Raw genomic sequence first — 17,852 nt, 5'->3', positions numbered from 1 at the left:
TGAGATGGGCTAGAGGGAGGTTGTGTTTTGTGCAGAGTTCTAAGGGCAGATCTAGGATCTGTGTGGGGCAAACCACAAGGACCTTGTTTCCATTTAGGATGAGGAATATCTTTTTTACAACTTCCCTTAGAAATAAAACAAACTGACTTGAAGCATAATGAACTGCCTGCCAATGGCGTGTATGAGCAAAATACAGCCAGCGAGCCACAAGGCAGGAATGTTGTAGGGGTGTCCAAGCATCAGGGGGGAGTTGGATTAGACAACCTAGGTCTCTTCCCTCATGGCCTCTGTGCCTGGGTACCTTTAAGAAAGAGCAGGGAGTGGAACTGCATTGCTCCTGGGTGTTAACAGAAAAGACCAAACCTATCTGCTGGGAAACTAGCTCTGGTGTCTTGGGCCCTGATGGAAGTAAAGGGGAAGGGACTGACACAGGGCAAGAGTCTTGGTCCGTAAGAAACTGACAATTTGGTGGGAAAACAAAAATAACTCTGAGTGTGGGAGTGAGAACTAGATTCCATCCTGCTTCTGTCTCTGGTTGGCTGTGTGACCCTGTGTGACTCCATTGCCCTCTCTGAACCTGGGGGCCACCTGCCTTCCCCGGGAAGGTTCCACTGCCTTCCACAGTACAGATGTCCTTAGAGGCTGTATGGGAGTCCTGAGGGGAAGGTACTGGGTTGAGTGACCGCTGTGGGAGACAGAGAGACTTCAGGCCTCATCCTTCATCTCTGATGAACCATTACAAGGACAGACAGTCTTGCCCCCTCCTTGCTTCACTAACCTAGGTCACCCCAGGATATGCTAGACTCCCTCCAAGCTATCCAGGCCATAGTGGATCACCTTGGAGGGGGGACCCAGTCCACCCACCCCAGGTCATTTTCAACCGGATCTCTAACAGACAGAAGGTAATTTCCTGCATGGGTGAGCAATCAGAACTCACTCAAGGCTGGGCCGCTTCAGGGCTCACCCCGGAAAACAGAAAGCGATTTAGGTCATAGCAATTGGGCACGTCCTTGATTGCCTTGGAGATGTGAGCTCCACCCTGCCCTGTACAGTTGCCCTGGAGAAAAAGGGGGAGGCTCTGGATCTCATCCAAAACACCCAGTCCTAAACCTTCCCTGGCTCTCTACCGCCTCTGTCATCGCTGCTTCTTTCTTCTCTCCTCTCCTGACTCCCTCCTTAGGGTTACAAATACATTTTAGCAAGTAGAGAAATTCGCAAACACGGAATCTGCAAAAAATGAGGATCAACTAACTGTAGGCTGTACTGGGGGATCCTGGAGGAACCTCTGACTCAGCCTGGAAAAGCCAGGGAAGTTTCCCAAAGAGGTGAGACTTTGGCTATGACCTGAAATACACAGAGGTCTAGACAAGGATCCTGTGACCAAATAAGTCATGTGGTTTGGCAAAGAGCTATTTCTTTCCTATTCCTAGGTATTTTATTGCCCTCATAAGTGTGATCTTCACTTTCACCATGTCTTCTAACTCAGCACTGGACAACAGAATTTCCTACAACCCGGGATATGTTCCATAATTACACGAACAGATAGCCACTAAGCACATGTGGCTATTGAGAACTTAAAATGTAACCAGTAGGATTGAGAAACTGAATTTTGTTTTATTTAATTTTCATTATTTTACATTTGAATTCAAATAGTCACACGTGGTAGTGGGTATCATGTCTAACGATGCAGTTTCAACTGATTTCAGTCTGTATATGTAAAGGGTACTTGTTTGTTTGTTTGTTTATTTTCTGGCCATGTGGCTTGTGGAATCTTAGTTCCCTGACCAGGGATCAAACCCAGGCCCTTGGCAGTGAAAGCGTGGAGTCCTAACCACTGGACCGCCAGGGAATTCCTCTGTAACAGGTATTGATTTTTGTATATTAATTTTATACCCCATTTCCTTACTGACTTTTCTTATTTAGTTTTTCAGTCGATTCACTTGGGTTCTCTTGGAATACAAACCTATCATTGAAAAATAAAGATAATTTTACTTATTGTCTTTCCAGTTTTTATTTCTTTTTTTATCTAATTGCATTGGCTAATATCTCCAATGAAATGTTACACAGTAATAGTGGTGATAGTGCATATCTTTGTTCCTGATTTAGTGGAATTTCTAAGTGTGATTTCTTTTTTATATGAAAGTGATACAGGGACTTCCCTGGTGGTACAGTGGTTAAGAATCCGCCTGCCAATGCAGGGGACATGGGTTTGAGCCCTGGTCCGGGAAGATCCCACATGCCGTGGAGCATGTCAGCCTGCGAGCCACAACCCGCGTGCTGCAACTACTGAAGCCCATGTACCTAGAGCCCATTCTCCACAACAAGAGAAGCACTGCAATGAGAAGCCCGCACACCACAACTAAGAGTAGGCCCTGCTTGCCACAACTAGAGAAAGCCCGTGTGCAGTAACGAAGACCCAACTTAGCCAATAAATAAATAAATAAATAGTTTATTAAAAAACAAACAAGAAAATGATACAAACAGGTGACACATTGTTTTGTCCCACAAGCTTGCTCCTTTTCCAGTGCTCCTCTGTTATGGAGTAGAAGCACCACCTTGTTTCCTAAGTTAGAAGTCTAGGAATCACCTGCATTTCTCTCTCTCCCTCTCGCACTTTCACCCTTTCTCTGTCAATTATCCAGGCCAAATAGCTGCCAAATCTGACTTCTTTCTGTTTCCACTGCCACCACCTCTGTCTCATCTGGTACTTTTCATTACCCAGGAACATTGCAAGAGCAGTCCCTTCATTGGTCATCCTGCTTCCACTTGCACTTCCTTCAGCCCTTTCTCCACAAAGCAGATGATGCGGTCTTTCTAAACTCTTGATCTAGCAAATGGTTCCCCTACTTAAAACTTGTCAGTGGCTCTGTCTGCTCTTAGGATAAAGACCAAAGCGCTTAACATGGCTCACAAAGCCCTGTGCCATCTGCCTCTGCCTTCGCTTTTTTACAAATGTAAATCAATTTTCTGTTTAAACCTCTTCAATGGCTTTTGGCTGCTCTCAAAATAAAATTGAAACTCTCACTGTAGGCTGCAAGGCCCTGGGTGATCTGGCTCCTCTATATCTCTCCAAACCCACCTCACACCCCCTACCTTCTCCTTCACGTCGCTCTGGCTGCACCATCTTCCTTCAGTACTGCATATACACCAGGCTCTTTCCTACCTCGGGGTTTTTAGGCTAGCTGTCTCCTCTACCTGCAATGCTTTCCCCCAAGCTCTTCAAATGTCTGGCCAATTCTCCTCCTCTGTAATTTGATCCAAACGTCACTTTCTCAGAACATTCTTTCCTGAGCACCTGATTTAAAAATAACCTCCAAATAAAATAAAATAAAATAACCTCTGTGTCATCCCCTCAATTAGAGCACCCTGCATGTTTCTTTTGTGGTGCTTATTGCAATCCAAAATTATCTTACTTGCACGTCCATTTGTTTGTCATTGGTCCCCACCAAGAATGTACGCTCTGTTTTGTTCGCCACTCTATCCTCAGAGCCTAGTCAATGCATGACACATAGTAGGCCCATTATAAATACTTGTTCCATCAATGGATAGCCAAGGTCCTAGAGCCAGTCAATGACAGATCTGGAAATGCTTCTTTGCAATCTTAAAAGGTGCTTCCCCTTTCTTCCAGCAGGTGGGGTCAAAGCCACATCTGGTTCTCAGCAGGGGTGGAGTGGAGGGGTACATGGTTTGCCTGGCTAAGGGCAGCAGGACAGAGAATAGGCAGAGCAGGGTTTGTTGCAGTGTTGCTGGATTCAAGTGTAGAAGAAGTCAAGGTGGCAGCAGCTCCCAAAGGACAGTATGAGCTGTGCAGAAGGGACCTGGAACAGCCAATGATCCAAGGGGTCTCTAGGATCCCAGATTGCTTCCCCATGTCCCTCCACCTATCCCACCTCCTAAACCACACCTAGAGTCAGCAAGGGGTCTTTGAGGAGAACAACTTTCTGTGAACATAAAACTGGAGAGGCAACAATTTTCAATCCCAAATCCCCATGGTACAGGTGGGGTAAACTGAGACCGGGGAAGCCTCCTAGCGGGTCAGTGGGCGTTGGGTCTGTCTGACAAAGCCCTATCCAGTCTTAGCTCACTCACTCAGCTCCACGTGCTCCACCCCTCCCCTCCCCTCCATGCCTGACGAGGGGAAGGCATGGATTCCCAGAGCTGTCCCAGAGATGCAGGGGGCAGGTATAGCTTTCAAAGAGAGGCATGCTGGAGCCAAGACCTGCTGGACCAGTGTCTGCCAGGGGGACTAGGGGCCAGAGGTGTGTTCCAGGGCCAGGGAGGTGGCCTGCAGAAAGGGCTGCATCTAAATCTAGAGCTGGGGAAGTCGGCAGAGGTCTTGGATTTCCTCCTGAAGACAATGGGGACTTGAGGTTTCTAAACAGGAAAACTACTGGGTTATCTTGGACATCTTGCAGAAGGAATCAAATCTGATTTGAGGAGATCAAATCAGACAGTCATCCAGAGAGGATGCTGGTATAATTATCCAAGGTGAGAGAAGATAAAATCTGAGAAGCAATTGCAGGAATGGGAAAGAAGCAAGCTTAGGTGGTTCAGGAAATTTGTTTTAAAGATGGGATTTGGTGGTTATTGACCGGAGTGAAGGGAGAAAGGAGGTATGAGTGGACCTCTGCAAATGTCATCTCAGGAGTCCTTGAATGTTCCAGCTATGGAGGTCAGGCAAGAGCAGCCTCTGACCCTGAGGGCAGCTCCAAAGGCAGCAGTGGGAACTGGCTTCATGGTGGCAAAATTATTGGTTCACATAACCGCCTAAAGCAGTGGTTTACCAGATCCTCCACTTACTAATTTTCCTGTACCTCAGTTTCCTGATCTGTAAAATGGGGATAATCATGTACCTACCTCAGAGGGAAGTTATGAGGACTAATTAAATTCACATTTATTAAGCATGTGTAACAGTGCCTGTTATTAACACTATAAATTTATAAAAGTGGCTGGGTAGAACATCCAAAAAATGGAGCTCCAACTCAAAAAAAAAAAAAAAAAAAAAAAAAAGAGTCCCAAACCCAAAGTAAAAAACAAGCCTAAATAGTCTAAGCATATCTCTTCTCTGGGCCTCATTTATCCATCTATATAAAATAAAGAGGTTGGATTGGTAGCCTCTGATCCTGCCAGTGTTGCTTTCCTGATTTTTTGGAGTTTTACCTAACTGTATGAACCCAATGACTTGCTAAGGCAAGTTCCTACCAGCTTATAAGGGCCAATTACTGAATTTTCAGCAATTTTTCAGGATAGCACTACTACTGGTAACTTGAAATTGGCTATAGTGGGAATATTTACAGCCTGGAAATAGGCAGGTGCTACAAACTAGACCTTCCCCACCACCAACACATACACCCAGCTAGGTACATTCCACCTTCCAACACTGTCATTAGCAGTGGTGGAGAAAGAATCACAGGTCTCCGGGGACCCTGCAGGGCCCCAGTCACAGTCTGCCCCAGCACAGCCAGCCCCAGGTGCTCAGGCACATAAAGGGTGGGAAGTAGAGCATGCAGGCCTGAGCAGAGCAAGCTGGTCGTTCTCAGACACAGGGCAGCAGCGGGTAGTGGTTAAGGCACTGGAGACCCGGCACGTTATTCCAATTAGGTCTCTCTTGGCTGTGTGAGTTTAGCCAAATCCCTCTCAACACCAGGGCTCAGTTTCCTCATCTTTAAAATGGGGACAGTCCTGACCTAGCAGGATGGTTTCCAGGATTAAGTGAGAACATCAGCAAAGTGTGAGGAAAGCTTCCACACCTGGGCCTGATACAGTCAGGTGTTTAGTAAACGTTAGCTGATGCTGTTATGACACCTCCACACACACTCTCACCACCCAGGGCACCTGGGGCTGAGTGCGCCTTCTCACTCTCTGCATCTTGGCACAGAAGGGTTCAGTGGGTAGCCAAGGACAAAGACAGAAAACAGGCAGCTCTGTTTTCCAGCTTTTATGAAAATTAATAACATTAATAATAGCTCACAGACATATACAAAAACACATACACAGCTATGTACACACGGTCATTAAGTTATTCATTAGTCTCTGTATAAAACTTTTTTTCTACATTAGTGTTCCGGGCTAGGCCCGATCAGTCCTTGGCATATTCACAGTAGCAGCTCCTGGGAGTGGCCCCAGGGGCAGGCAGAGGGAGGCTGGCAGCTATACAAACAGCCCGCCTCACGATGGGCACAGGAGATGTCCTGGGTCGCTTACTCGAGTCTTTGGTCCCCTTCCTGGCATCTGGAGACCAGCTGTTCAGGGAGCAGGCAAGCTGGCCTGGATTCCTCATGTGGCCTGGTGACCCAGGCCCTGAGCATAGTGGCTTCAGGTCACCCTGCAGGCCCTAGAGGATGCTGGCTAGTTCTGTAGAGTCTGTGTCAGAGCAGCCCGAGCTGCTGGCCTCTTCTCTGCAAGAGACAGGAGACAGATTGGAGGAAGTATACTTACCCATCTGCTCGTTCCCTGCAGGATCCTGGCTCTACAGTCTTAGCTGACTGCCAGGCCAGTCTCAATCACAGGACATAGTTTGCCCACTCCCACTCAGCCCAGAAACTGCTGGTAGGTTTGTTTACTGTTTTTGCTGCCCACAAGGCACCCCAAGCCCCAGTACTACACCCTGGCCTTGGCAGGCTGAGAAGCTGGCATAACTCACTCCACCCTGCCCTCTGGTCTCCACACCTGAGGTCCTTCACGCCAGGAGAGCCATGAAGAGTGTGGACTCTGGGGTCAGAACACCAGGGTTCAAACCCCAGTTCTGCCCCTTATCACTTGTCACTCTTCCTGGTTAAGCCTCAGCTTCTTCATCTGCAGAGTGGAAATCATAGGAATCTCTGACACCCGAGGTTGTTGGATGACTATAGGAGATCATAAGTACATTCTCTAAAATGTAAACTCCTTGAGGGCAGGGATTTATTTGTTTCATTCACTAGAGCAATGCCTGGCACATAGGTGTCCCATAAGTACTTGCTGAATGAATAACTGTAAAACCACTCAGCACAGGCAGGCAGTGCAAGTGTTCAAGAAATATCAATTGCCATTATGATGAATCAGCAAGGGGGAAGGGCAGAGAAGCTGTCGAGGGAAGATGTGCGGGAGGCAAATCTGGGTTTGGCCCCAGGAGGCACTAGCCGAGGGCTTAGACTGGGTGATGTCCCCTCGTTCATCTCCCTGACCCTTCCCCACTCACCTCAGAGCCTGCAGGGCCTTCTTGTTCTGCCGCCGCTTCTCCTCATCGATAGGGTAGAGCTTAAAGAGCAGCAGGCCTATGAGGATGAGGACTATGGGAGCCATGGTCACCAGCATCTTCAGTGTGAACTTGACACGTGCCGGCTGGGAACAGCCACGGGTCTGGTACCCGGTGAAGCTGTAGGACCCAGTGGTTAGGAAAGTGGTGAAGATGGGGCACCTGGGACTTACCCCTGCCCAGCACTGCCCAGACACCCCCCCACTCACTCCAGACTGAGGGTGGAGATGCCCAGGGAGACTCCAGAGGCAAACTTGGTGAAAAAGACGTAGAAGGAGAAGAAGATGGGCTCAGTCCCATGGATGTGGGGCTGCTTCAAGTGGAAGTCATCAATGACGTCGGGCAGCATGGACCTGTACACAGTGGTGGCAGCCGTGAGCACCCTCCCACCTAGCAACCCCACAACCCCACTACCCCTGTGTTCCATGTCAATAAGAGTGGTCCTCTGGGAGTTTGCAGTCCCACAGTACACACACAGTTCAATGAGACGGCAACTTCATGTGAATAAAAAAAGGCCCCTTCCTCCAAGATGAAATAGCCCCAAATCTAGTTGCTCAGCTAGGCAAGTAGGGTGCAGGCTGGATTTGAGCCCCCATTTCCCACCCTGACTAGATGTGCTTGTGCAGTGTGCAACCTGTACAACTGTACTGGGAAGACTTGCCCCACCCCCAACCTGGACCCACAGAATGGCCTGCAGGAAGAGAAGCCCCCACAAGAGTCCCCCTAAGGAGCTTCAGAGCTTGGTGGTGGGAAGCTGGGGAACATACCCAGGCAGGTGTATATATACTTACCAGGGCAGTAAGAAGGCAGCTGCTACACTGATGCCAGCTGCCACAGCTACCACGTATGTGACAATCAGGTTACTCTCCATGAGGGCCACCAAGATGAGAAATGGCACTGCTGACTTAGGGGAGCGGGTGCAGGAAGATGAGTCAGCTGGGAGGCTCCCATTAGTAACCCCCAAGCCAGCCCAGGCCCTATCCCTCAACCCCACTCACTGAGATCCCAAAGTATACAGCCATCTTCTTGCCAAACCGGGTTAGGAACCACTGCCAGATGGGGATGGTGATTGTGGCTGAGAACTGTGGGTGGGCAAAAGGGGTGAAGGAATCAGGTTAGAGCCATGGGATCCCTCCTGCCCTTCCCAGGACTCTAAAGGCGCTCCCAGCCTGCTCAAGGGCAGCCAGATGACATCATCTGGATAGTGAGGACAGGCACCCGATAGCTCTTCAAGGGAGCTGAGAGTCCCACTCTCGTCTCCTGCTTTCTCTGAGCTCGGAGCTCTGGAAGTTCTAGCCTCCATACCTTTGCTTTTGCTATGCTCTCTACTTGAACATCTAACCCCAAACCCTCTTTTTTTCCCCTGGTGTTATTGAGATATAGACATATAACACTGTACTCATTCAAGGTGTACAACAAAGATTCGATACCCAAACTCTTTCTTTCATAGTCCTACCTAAGCAACAGTAGGTCAGATCCAAATGTTCTGAGAAGCCTCCCTCATCCCTCATGACCTTGGGCCAGTCTGGGAAACGTCCTCTGGCTATCCAAAGAACCATCTCGCAGCCTAAGCCACTTCGGCCACCCTCGGGGCCCCACACGCACCATGATGGCCAGGAGCAGATTCTGGAATTCGTTGCGAAAGCCCAAGGTGTAGGTGCAAAACAGGGCAAAGTTCCCCTCCACCAGCTGGGGGACAGAACAGCACAGTAGGAAGGAAAGGTAAGGAAACAAGCGATGTTGGGGCTGAGCCTCCAAGACATTCCCCATGCTCCACAGACCTCTGCCCACCCCACCCCCATTCCACCTGTCCCTCGGGCTTTGTCACATCCCGAGTCTGAGGCCTACCCCACCCCTTGTTGCACACCTCCCCCACCCCCGAGGTTGAACATATCAGGGCCTCACTCACCATGAAAGCCAAGGAGGTGAAGAGGAAGCCGGCAATAAGCTTGATGTACGGGCCATGGCTCATGACCAGCCGGAGACCCCGAAAGAAGGGCATTGGTTTGGCCTGCTGAGTCTCGGAGGGTTCTGGGGGCCAGAGGGGACAGTGAGGCAGGAGCAGAGGCCCCTCCCCGGGCCTGAGGCCCAGGCAAGGGGACAAAACCACCCCACGTTGGGGCCTGCACCCCTCCCCAGGACCCCTCACCTCTCTGCTCCCGCACACCCAGGGTCAGGATGACAGCGCAGATGACATAGATGGAGGCAATGACCCCTGCCGCCAGCAGGTATGCATTTTGCTATAAAGAGGTTATGTAAAGGTGACATAGATAAATAGTCAGTCTGATTTCATCCCAGCTCCCAGCAGCTCTACTCAATGACCTTGGACCAGTCTCTTCTCTGGGGGCCTCACTGTCTCCATCTGCGAAATGGGAAAATCAGCCTGGGCCTGCTGCTGTTTCCCAAGGCTGGGCCAAGTCCAAGTGAACAAAAGGTTAAGAAGGCCAGGCTGTGGAGTCTGAGAGCCCACAGTTCACATCTCCCCAAAGCTAGTTTCTGCAACTCACTAGCTCAATTACCCTGGACAAATTATTTAGCCTCCCTGTGCTTCAGTTTCCTTATCTGCAAAGTGGGCATATTAATACTTTGTATAACAAATGCCCAACATTTACAAACACTAGCCATTATGACTCTTTTGAGGATAACTGCAAAACCACCCCATCGATCCTTCCCTCCCCCACCCCTGCCCTGCCAAGGCCTCACCGTTTCTTTGAGCGAGGTGGTGCTCTGTGTGTAATTGACACCATCTACTGTAGACGCATTGGCGGCCTGGACACAAGGTGTATCCGCCTGGCCCACAATCTGCCCCTGGATCGCTGTGCCCAGCACTGTACCTAACACCTCCACGGTCATACCTGAGTGGGAAAAAGCAAGTCCTTTTAGGGGCCGCATGGCTTGTGGGCCCCCAGGGAGGAAGGTCAGATGGATGGAAGCCCAGCTCTGGCTGCAGGTGGTCGGAGCAGCTCCAGATAGGATGGCTACTTGGGTAGTGGGATAGATGGTACCTTGGCCTAAACTCATGGCCTTGCTGTGTGACCTCTGTCTGGTCCTTCCACCTCCCTGGTCTCACTAGAGCAGTAAGTTATTTTTGAGATCGTTTCACATCCACTGCCAAGAGCAGAGAGCTGGGCCCACAAGGGAAGAAACGTGGTAGAGGAGGGGTCGGGGAGTGGGGGACCCCAGGTCCCTGGTGCGTGGGCTCAGTGGGCTGGGAGACTTACGATACGCAGTGGCAGAATCCCGCTCACTCTGCTCCGTGCTGATGAACATGGTGAGAGCTGAGTAGGGAACGTGGAAACACTGGCATGGAAGAGAGGCCCTCGGCCAGTCAGACGATGGACAGACAGATGTGGCTTTGGGCGCCAACCCCGGAGGCCCCAGGGACGTCCCTCACCCCTGCCCACACTCACCGTGACCAGAGTCTCAAAGAGGCAGTAGAAAAGCAAGTACCACAGGGTCTGGCCCTGTTGGAAGTCAGGCACGAACCAGATGAGGAAGTAGGCGATGATGGCCATGGGCGTGGAGAAGATGATCCTGAGGAAGGGGAGGGTCTGAGTGGGGGCTGAATGCCAAAACCCCAGGATCTGGACCCAGCCTGGACTCCTCTGCAGCCCCACAGGGTACCTGGCAGGAAGGAAATCCCTCCCCCTGGATCCACCCACCCCAGGGTCTCTGGGAAGGGACTGATGGCCTGGCCCAGAAGGGCAGACTGAGACAGGCCCCCAGCCTACAATCCTGAGCACAGAGTACGAGGTCAGACACTCCTGAGCCTTGCCTGCCTCTCCCCAGGGGTGAAGGCTCCAAAGAGAGGGGCTTCCTATGGGCTGGGGAGCTGAGAATGGAGGCTAAGACCTCAGATGGTGGCGCGGGGAAGCAGGGGAGGAGTAACCCCAGTGCTGGGGTTCTCACCCATGTGCACACACAGGGGTGGGCGAGGCCAGCTCCAGGCGAAGGTGTTCCTTCCGGAGCGGCCACAGGGGAGGACTGGGCCCGGCGAAACGAAATAACTGTAAGAAGGAGGCCAACGTCTGCCTCCCCGCATGTGAGCGCCAGAGCATCCTAGTTAGATCTCAGGACGGTCCAACTTCATGGCATCAGATGAGAAAGACAGCAGAGAACCGTGTTTAAAAGAAAGGCCTTTGAAGCCATAGTTCAGGGATCCAGTTCTGGCTCTACCAGTAACTGTACATAACTTAGTCTTGGGCAAGTTATTAAACTTCTTAGGCTCATTTTCTCATCTGTAAAATGAGAAGAGTAATAGCACCTACCTTACCTTCAACATTTACTCAAGAAATATCCAAGTGCCAACTCTGCTGAGCACTATTCTAATGTCTTGGGACGTATCAGTACACAAAACAGACAAGTCATTGCCTTTGTGGAATTTACATTCTAGCTGGCGAACAAAAAATAAACATAAGGTGTATACTATCTAACCTTAAAAAGGAATGAAATTCTGACACATGCTGCAACATAAACCTTGAAGACATTATGCTAAGGGAAATAAGCCTGACGCAAAAAGACAAATCTGGTATGATTCCACCTAGATGAGTCGAGTTCACAGACAGAAAGTAGTTGGTTGCCAGGGGCTGGAGGGGAGGAAGGAATGGGGAGTTAGTTTAATGGGTAGAGTTTCAGTTTGGAAAAATTCTGGAGCTAGTCACACAACCATGTGACTGTACTTAATGCCACCGAATGATACACTTGAAAATGGCTACAATGGTAAATTTAAAAATTTTTAAATAGCGTATTCTACCACGCACCAAAAAAGCTACATTAGACGGTGATTAAGTTCCACAGGAAAAAGAGAGAAAGCAGGCTGAAGGGGATTCGGAGTATGCAGGTACAATTCCCAACCAAGTGGCCAAGGTAGCCCTCCTTGAGAAGGTGACCCTTGTGCCAAGACTCAAATAAGAGGAGGGAGTTGGCCTTGCAGAGCTTGCAGGGCAGCGGTGCTCAGGCGGGAAATGTGCCCCAGCAGGTCTGGGGAGTAGCAAGGAGGCCCGGGGGCCAGAGCGAGTGGAGTGAGCATGGGAAACAGACTTAGATGAGGCTGGAGAGGAAAGGGGATACCAGGCCGCGTAGGGCCGTACAACTCATTGTAAGGACTTTGGCTCTATCTCACAGGATTGAAGTGGTTTTGAGACTTAAGCTGATATTAAAATGTAAAACAGTGCTCAGGACACAGCAAGTGTTTGCTGTGATTATCACACCAGGAAAGCTCAGGGCAGACTTCAGGAGGCTGTGGAGAGCACTGGGCTGGGAATCAGACCTCAGGTGCAGCCTGCTGCATCTCCCACGTGACCCTGCTGACACCCTGACTCTCACTGGGCGGCCTTGGGAACTCTAGGAAAGTGTTTGTCAAAGTCTTCCTGGTCTGAAAAGGAGAATTTAAATGCTGGCTGAGGGCAGGGGCTGGTCTGAGGCCTGGGAGGAGAGGGGGCCCCAGGGCTCATGAACCCTGGAAGGCCCAGCCTCTTCCTACACTGAAAGCAGGGGTGCCAGGTCCCAGGTCCTAATGAGTCTGGATGGAGAGGAGGGTCCCGTACGTTACACAGCAGCCCTCAGCATGCACTCAGACAGGGGTGGGGGTACCACTCAGAGGGATCGCCAGGAGAACCACCCAGACAGCTGAGGACATGTGCAAAATCAGAAACCAGCCCAAAGGGCCCTCAGCTACTTCACCAAGCTGGCTGCCACACCTGTCTGGGCGGGCAGGATGCCCTCAGATCCTACCTCCCACAGGGAGGGCTTCCTAACCTACCCCCCCGAAATCCTCAGAGAATAAGGGCTCCTCCGGCAGGCAGGCAGCCGTCACCAAAGCAACACTCCATCCCAGCAGCCGCACTGAGGAAGCTGAGGACCAAATGTGCCTGGGAGTGACCCGGGCGGCGGCTGCTGCTGCTGCTACGTCAGGCCGGCGGGAGCGGCTGCCTGCCATTGGCTGTGTCTCATGAGGAGATGTGGCAGCAGAGCTCCGCCCCCGCGCGGCTGCCAGGGAGGCGGGTACAAGGCCCAGTCTCAGGGGCTGGCTCACTTGGAGCCCCAGCAGCCTGTGCAGGTAAGGCAGGCCCTCCTGCCCCCTGGCCCTGAAGCTTGGATCAAAGGCCCCAACCTGGGCCTTTGCCAGGGGCTGGCGGGATTTCGGCGGGAGGGGGGCTTCGTGGGAAAGGAAGCTGTGGTGCGGGGGAGGGGGGGGCAGGGACTGTGGGAAGAGCTTTGAAGGCCTTGAAGGCCGGAGACCAGGTATGGGCGCCCCTGGGGCAGGAAGGCGCCCACTTGAGCCTGGATGGGCTAGAGATGAAAGGGGTATGTTCCCCCCCCTCAACCACCAAGCAGGATGTCCTGGAGGGAACCAGAGCTCTGGCCTGTCAGCCTGTCCCTTGTGCCTGCCTTTGCCGTCTGATCTGTGGCACCACCTCCCCCAGTCTCGCCTCGAAGCCTGAGGCTGAGGAGTGTAGGCTTTGTATCAAAGGAAAAGGTGGTTCTCACGGTCCGAGGAGCCAGAGGTTATGCTGTTTTACCTTCCATGCTTATCCCCACCCCCCCACCAGGAGCCACTCTGCAGGGGTACCAAATTATATATTACTTACTATGTGCCGGCAACTGTCCTAAGTACATTACCCATTAACAATTTTAATTCTCACCACAACCCTGTGAGACAGGTGTAATTATCATCCCCACTGCGCAGATGAAGAAACCTGAGGCTGAGATGTTAAATGTCTTGCCCAAGGCTGTGTAGCTATAATTGGTGAAGTTGGTATGCAAACTGAGGCAGGCTGGCTCCAGAGTGTAACCTTTCAACCATTATGGGAAGTGATGGAGCAGGAGAAGTTAGAAGTCCAGCTTCATGGAAGGGAAAGGACCTTGGGGAGGGATGGGGCCTGGGCCTTAGTGAGGGGAAGGTGCTCAGTCTAGCAACTCAGCCAGCCTGCATATGAACTGGCAGGAGTTGCAGTGCCCATGCCTGCGGCAGCTGAGGCCTCACTGGGGTTTTTGCATCATTCCTTCTCCTCACCCCCCAGCCTGTGACAAACCAGACAGAAGGACCACGGGGTAGCAGACATGCCAGAAGCCCTGCCTTCTACCACCTCAGAAGGAGCATCTTCTACTCACCAGGGCATGAGGCGGCCCAGGCGGGTCCAGGGGGATTTGCTAATGCAGAAGCCCACCAGGGGATCTGTGATGGCATCCCAAGCTCGGCCCACAAATAGGATGATGGAAGCAGAGAAAGGATCCACCTGGAATGGGCAACAGGCAAAAGATGACTCCCTCATCCTTCAACTGATGGGCAACCTCCACCCTCACTTATGGGCAAAAGCAAGGCTCCCTCCCCACTTCAGCCAGGCCATTAGGACCCTGTACTGCTCCCACCCAGGCCTTAAGCATCATCACTTGCCCTGTTAACAATGACAACAGTTCCCCAACAGAAGTAGTACTGTATGTCCCCTTAGAAATTTTTCCAGATCTGCCCCCTTATGTCCTCCCCTCCACTGCCCTTGAAAACACTCCCATCAATTAGAATGAATACAGAATTCAGTTCCCTGCCTCCCTTTCACACCCCCATGCCCCCAACCACCTGATATCAGAAATAGTATTTGCTGGGTCACTGCAGTGGCCCTCAGTTTCCCCATCTGTATAATGGGGTTATGATCCCTATCTCATAGATTCAAGTTCTATCTTGGATGTGGAAAAAGGAATCAACAGAAAAAATGTTGAAAAAGTAGGCTGTCACTATCACTACCCATTCAAGCTATCCCCCTCCCTGCAAAACTTCTAGGCCTAAATAGTTTCCCTGGACACTTCCTCATCCATCTAGGCTCTATTACTATCACTCCAGGAAGCTGGAGAGCCCTCTCCCACACTGCAGCTTCCCCAGACTGACTTTTCTAACTTTGAACTTTTTACACTTTGATAGCAGGTTCCCCATATTGGCACCCTACTTAGGGCCCAGCCCATGGGAGTTGCTCAAAAACTAGCTGCTTAAATGAAGTCATTTGTCCTTTCTGGGGCTCAGTGTTCCCTATCTATAAGTGAATACAACTAAGATGCCTTGCTTGCAAAGTCAGATGTTATACACAAAAGACAGCCAGTGTGTGAACCCTGAGAGCCATGACTGTTGGGCCTCCCACTCTCGCACCAGACAAGGTGAATTCTCAGGATGCCGGGCTGCTGGCCAAGGAGCCCTGCATCACCCTAAGTACCTCTCCCAGTCAAAGACCCTGTGTACTAGGGTACCCAGCACTTGAGGGCCTCTCTGCCCACTGACATGCCTCTGCTCCTCAGGTGAAGGTGGGATGCACCTCATCCACAGGCATGGCAACATCCACCAACTCCTAAGCCAAGCCAGCTGACTGCTGTCCAGCCGGGGACATGGTGTGCCAGTCTCTTCTAAGAACATCACAGTGGGCTCCATTCTCTCACACCACCGCCTACCCCTCCAGCCTCTCTTGCTCTTGCCAGGCAAGGAGGAGTTGCCTGACCTTGCCAGCTAACACTCCTGGGGCAGAGAGACTCCCTTTCTGGATACTCTCCAAAGCTTTCTTATTTCTCACCCACTGTGACTCTGAGAGGCAGTAGAGTAGGGATTCCCAGTCCCATTTCACAGTTGGGGAAAATGACCCTACCCTGGAGTCCATAGTCTCTCCCACCTTGGGGTGATGGTTCAGCCTTAAAGGGTTCAGCTCACTCACCTGAGCTACATCCAACAGGTAGATCTGCAGGAAGAACCCCAGGGCACATCCCGTCACCTGGTAGGGGGCCCCCCCAACTGCATAGCAAAGTTTGTTGCAAATGGACAACTGTTTTTTCTTCTTTGGTTCCTTCTGGGAAGAAGAGGAAAGAATGAAAAGAGATCCATGATCCTGGCCTCCATCTTAGAAGTTTCCAGAGGCAGGACCATCCCTCCAGCAAACTCTGCCAGGAGGAACAAGTCTGCTTTGCCCTGTTCCCACCCAGGGAGATCTCACTTCCCACAAAAAAAGAAAGGTATTCTCTGTTCTTAAAAATCTGGGAAAGGGGAATCCACACTGAGGAAGTAGCCCCTAAGCCACCCCATCCCAACTGCAGATCTTTATCAGCTCATCATCCTTTCAAGACTACCCCCCCCCCACGCCTGTTATGTTTCTTTCCAAGTTGGAGGGGGAGCATGCTCCAGCAGTGGGCCTGTCCCCACCTGGTACCAACTGCCACAACTTGAAAATCCTCTTGCTGCCAAGAGCTGCCTGAGCCCAGCCCCGGCTTCCGCCCTGGTTCAGAGGCTAGAACCCACCTGCCTGGTGGGTGAGGGCTCTTGAGATCTGTAAGGGCCCAGCCCAGCTGGCTGTAGGCACAGCTCTTCCCTCCATTTGTCCCAGAGCCTCCCTGGCCCCTGGAGGCAGCTAGACCTTCTAGGCAAACCCAGGAGCTGTCCTACCCTCCTTCTCCCTCTCCCCCTCCCCCAGTTCCCAGGGGATCTTGGAGAGGGGAGGAAGGGCCTTTAGGTGCAGGGCTGGGCCTTCTCTGGGTGGGGCACTAGGGAGGTTAACGTTGCCCAGAGAAGGTAGATTACTCATACCTGGGAGCAGCATAATTGCTTACCTAGGCTCCTTCCAAAGATGGGTTAATAAAATTAAAACCAAAAGGCAGTCACCTCCCAGAAGGTATCTTTTGCCAGGGATCCCTCCCTGGGGCCGCCTGATGTCATTGGGTCCTTCATTACGTCCGGAGAGCTGGGTATGGGGCCGAAGGTCAAGACACGCAAAGCTCCGCGTTACACTCACACCGCCGTAGGAAAGCGGCTCCTTTAAGAGCACAGCCCTTGTTCTTATGAATGAACTTGAGCAGCCCTCACAGCAGAGTTGAGAAGCAAGCGTAGGATGTGGGGGTGGGGAGTAGGCGGGTGAGAGATGGGGGACCAAGATGGGTTTCCTAGATTTCTGGGGTTTCTCTGCCGTCTAGGGCAGCAAACTTAAGCGGCTGGTCACAGAGGAACGGAAACCGGCTAGGCACAGAGCGGAGCCGGGCACCACGTTGGAGCTGCGGGTGGGCCGTTCCTCAGGGACGCCCAGAGTGGGGCTGGGCAAAGGGGGTCCGGCGCCTACAAACCTTCTCCATCACTCCCTGCCTCCAGGGCACCCCAGGGCCCTCTCCTGCCTCTGGGTCCTCCCGTTCCCTACTTAGCCCAAGGTGTCCCAGAATCAGGCTTATCCCGCGACGCCCTCATCTCAGCCTGCCCCCCACCCCTGACCCTCCACCCGGGGTGCCGGGCCCTCACCTTCACCTGGACCGGGCGTTCACCGGCTTGGAGGATGCCGGTGGGCAGCAGCCCTGCCGCGGAGCCGCTCTCGGCGCCCTCTCCTTTGGCCATGACCGGCGGGCCACGCCGCCCGGGACTGGGAGGCCGGGCTGCTCCTGCTGCGCGATGTTCCTCTGCTCCGCGGGCCTCCGCTGCTCCCGGGCGCGTGGTAGTTGTAAGCCGCTGCCGCTGCCGCTACGGCCGCTGCCGACTCGCTCACTGCACGCCCCCCGCGCTTCTTAAAGGTTGGGCCCGGCCCTCTCTAATGCAGCCAATCCTGGAGCGCTGCTACCCCGCCGCCAGCCAATCCTGGAGCCCGCCGGTGCTCCGGCAGGCCAAAGCAGC

At 52.1% G+C, this 17,852-nt stretch overlaps 1 protein-coding gene across 5 annotated transcripts; it reads right to left on the bottom strand.

Annotated features, from left to right (window-relative positions):
* Positions 1–2,429: 2,429 nt before the first annotated feature.
* Positions 2,430–17,713, bottom strand: MFSD2A (MFSD2 lysolipid transporter A, lysophospholipid). Of its 5 annotated transcripts, none has more exons than XM_057706470.1 (14): positions 17,487–17,713; positions 15,925–16,056; positions 14,348–14,472; positions 10,645–10,768; positions 10,456–10,534; positions 9,938–10,089; positions 9,384–9,474; positions 9,144–9,265; positions 8,840–8,923; positions 8,233–8,316; positions 8,026–8,138; positions 7,444–7,587; positions 7,178–7,354; positions 2,430–6,398 (listed from the first exon to the last, which is right to left on the bottom strand). In XM_057706470.1, the coding sequence occupies exons 1-14, from the start codon at positions 17,577–17,579 to the stop codon at positions 6,335–6,337; spliced, it is 1,584 nt and encodes a 527-aa protein (XP_057562453.1). In that variant the 5' UTR covers positions 17,580–17,713; the 3' UTR covers positions 2,430–6,334. The 5 variants fall into 5 exon arrangements, with proteins under 5 accessions (XP_057562453.1, XP_057562462.1, XP_057562470.1 ...); XM_057706479.1 differs by having other exon boundaries at positions 15,925–16,053; XM_057706487.1 differs by having other exon boundaries at positions 17,493–17,713.
* Between the last annotated feature and the right edge of the window lie 139 nt (positions 17,714–17,852).

This window comes from Hippopotamus amphibius, chromosome 1 (assembly GCF_030028045.1).
Source record: "Hippopotamus amphibius kiboko isolate mHipAmp2 chromosome 1, mHipAmp2.hap2, whole genome shotgun sequence".
Classification (NCBI taxonomy): Eukaryota; Metazoa; Chordata; class Mammalia; order Artiodactyla; family Hippopotamidae; genus Hippopotamus; species Hippopotamus amphibius.
This window is presented reverse-complemented; position numbering and strand designations above follow the sequence as displayed.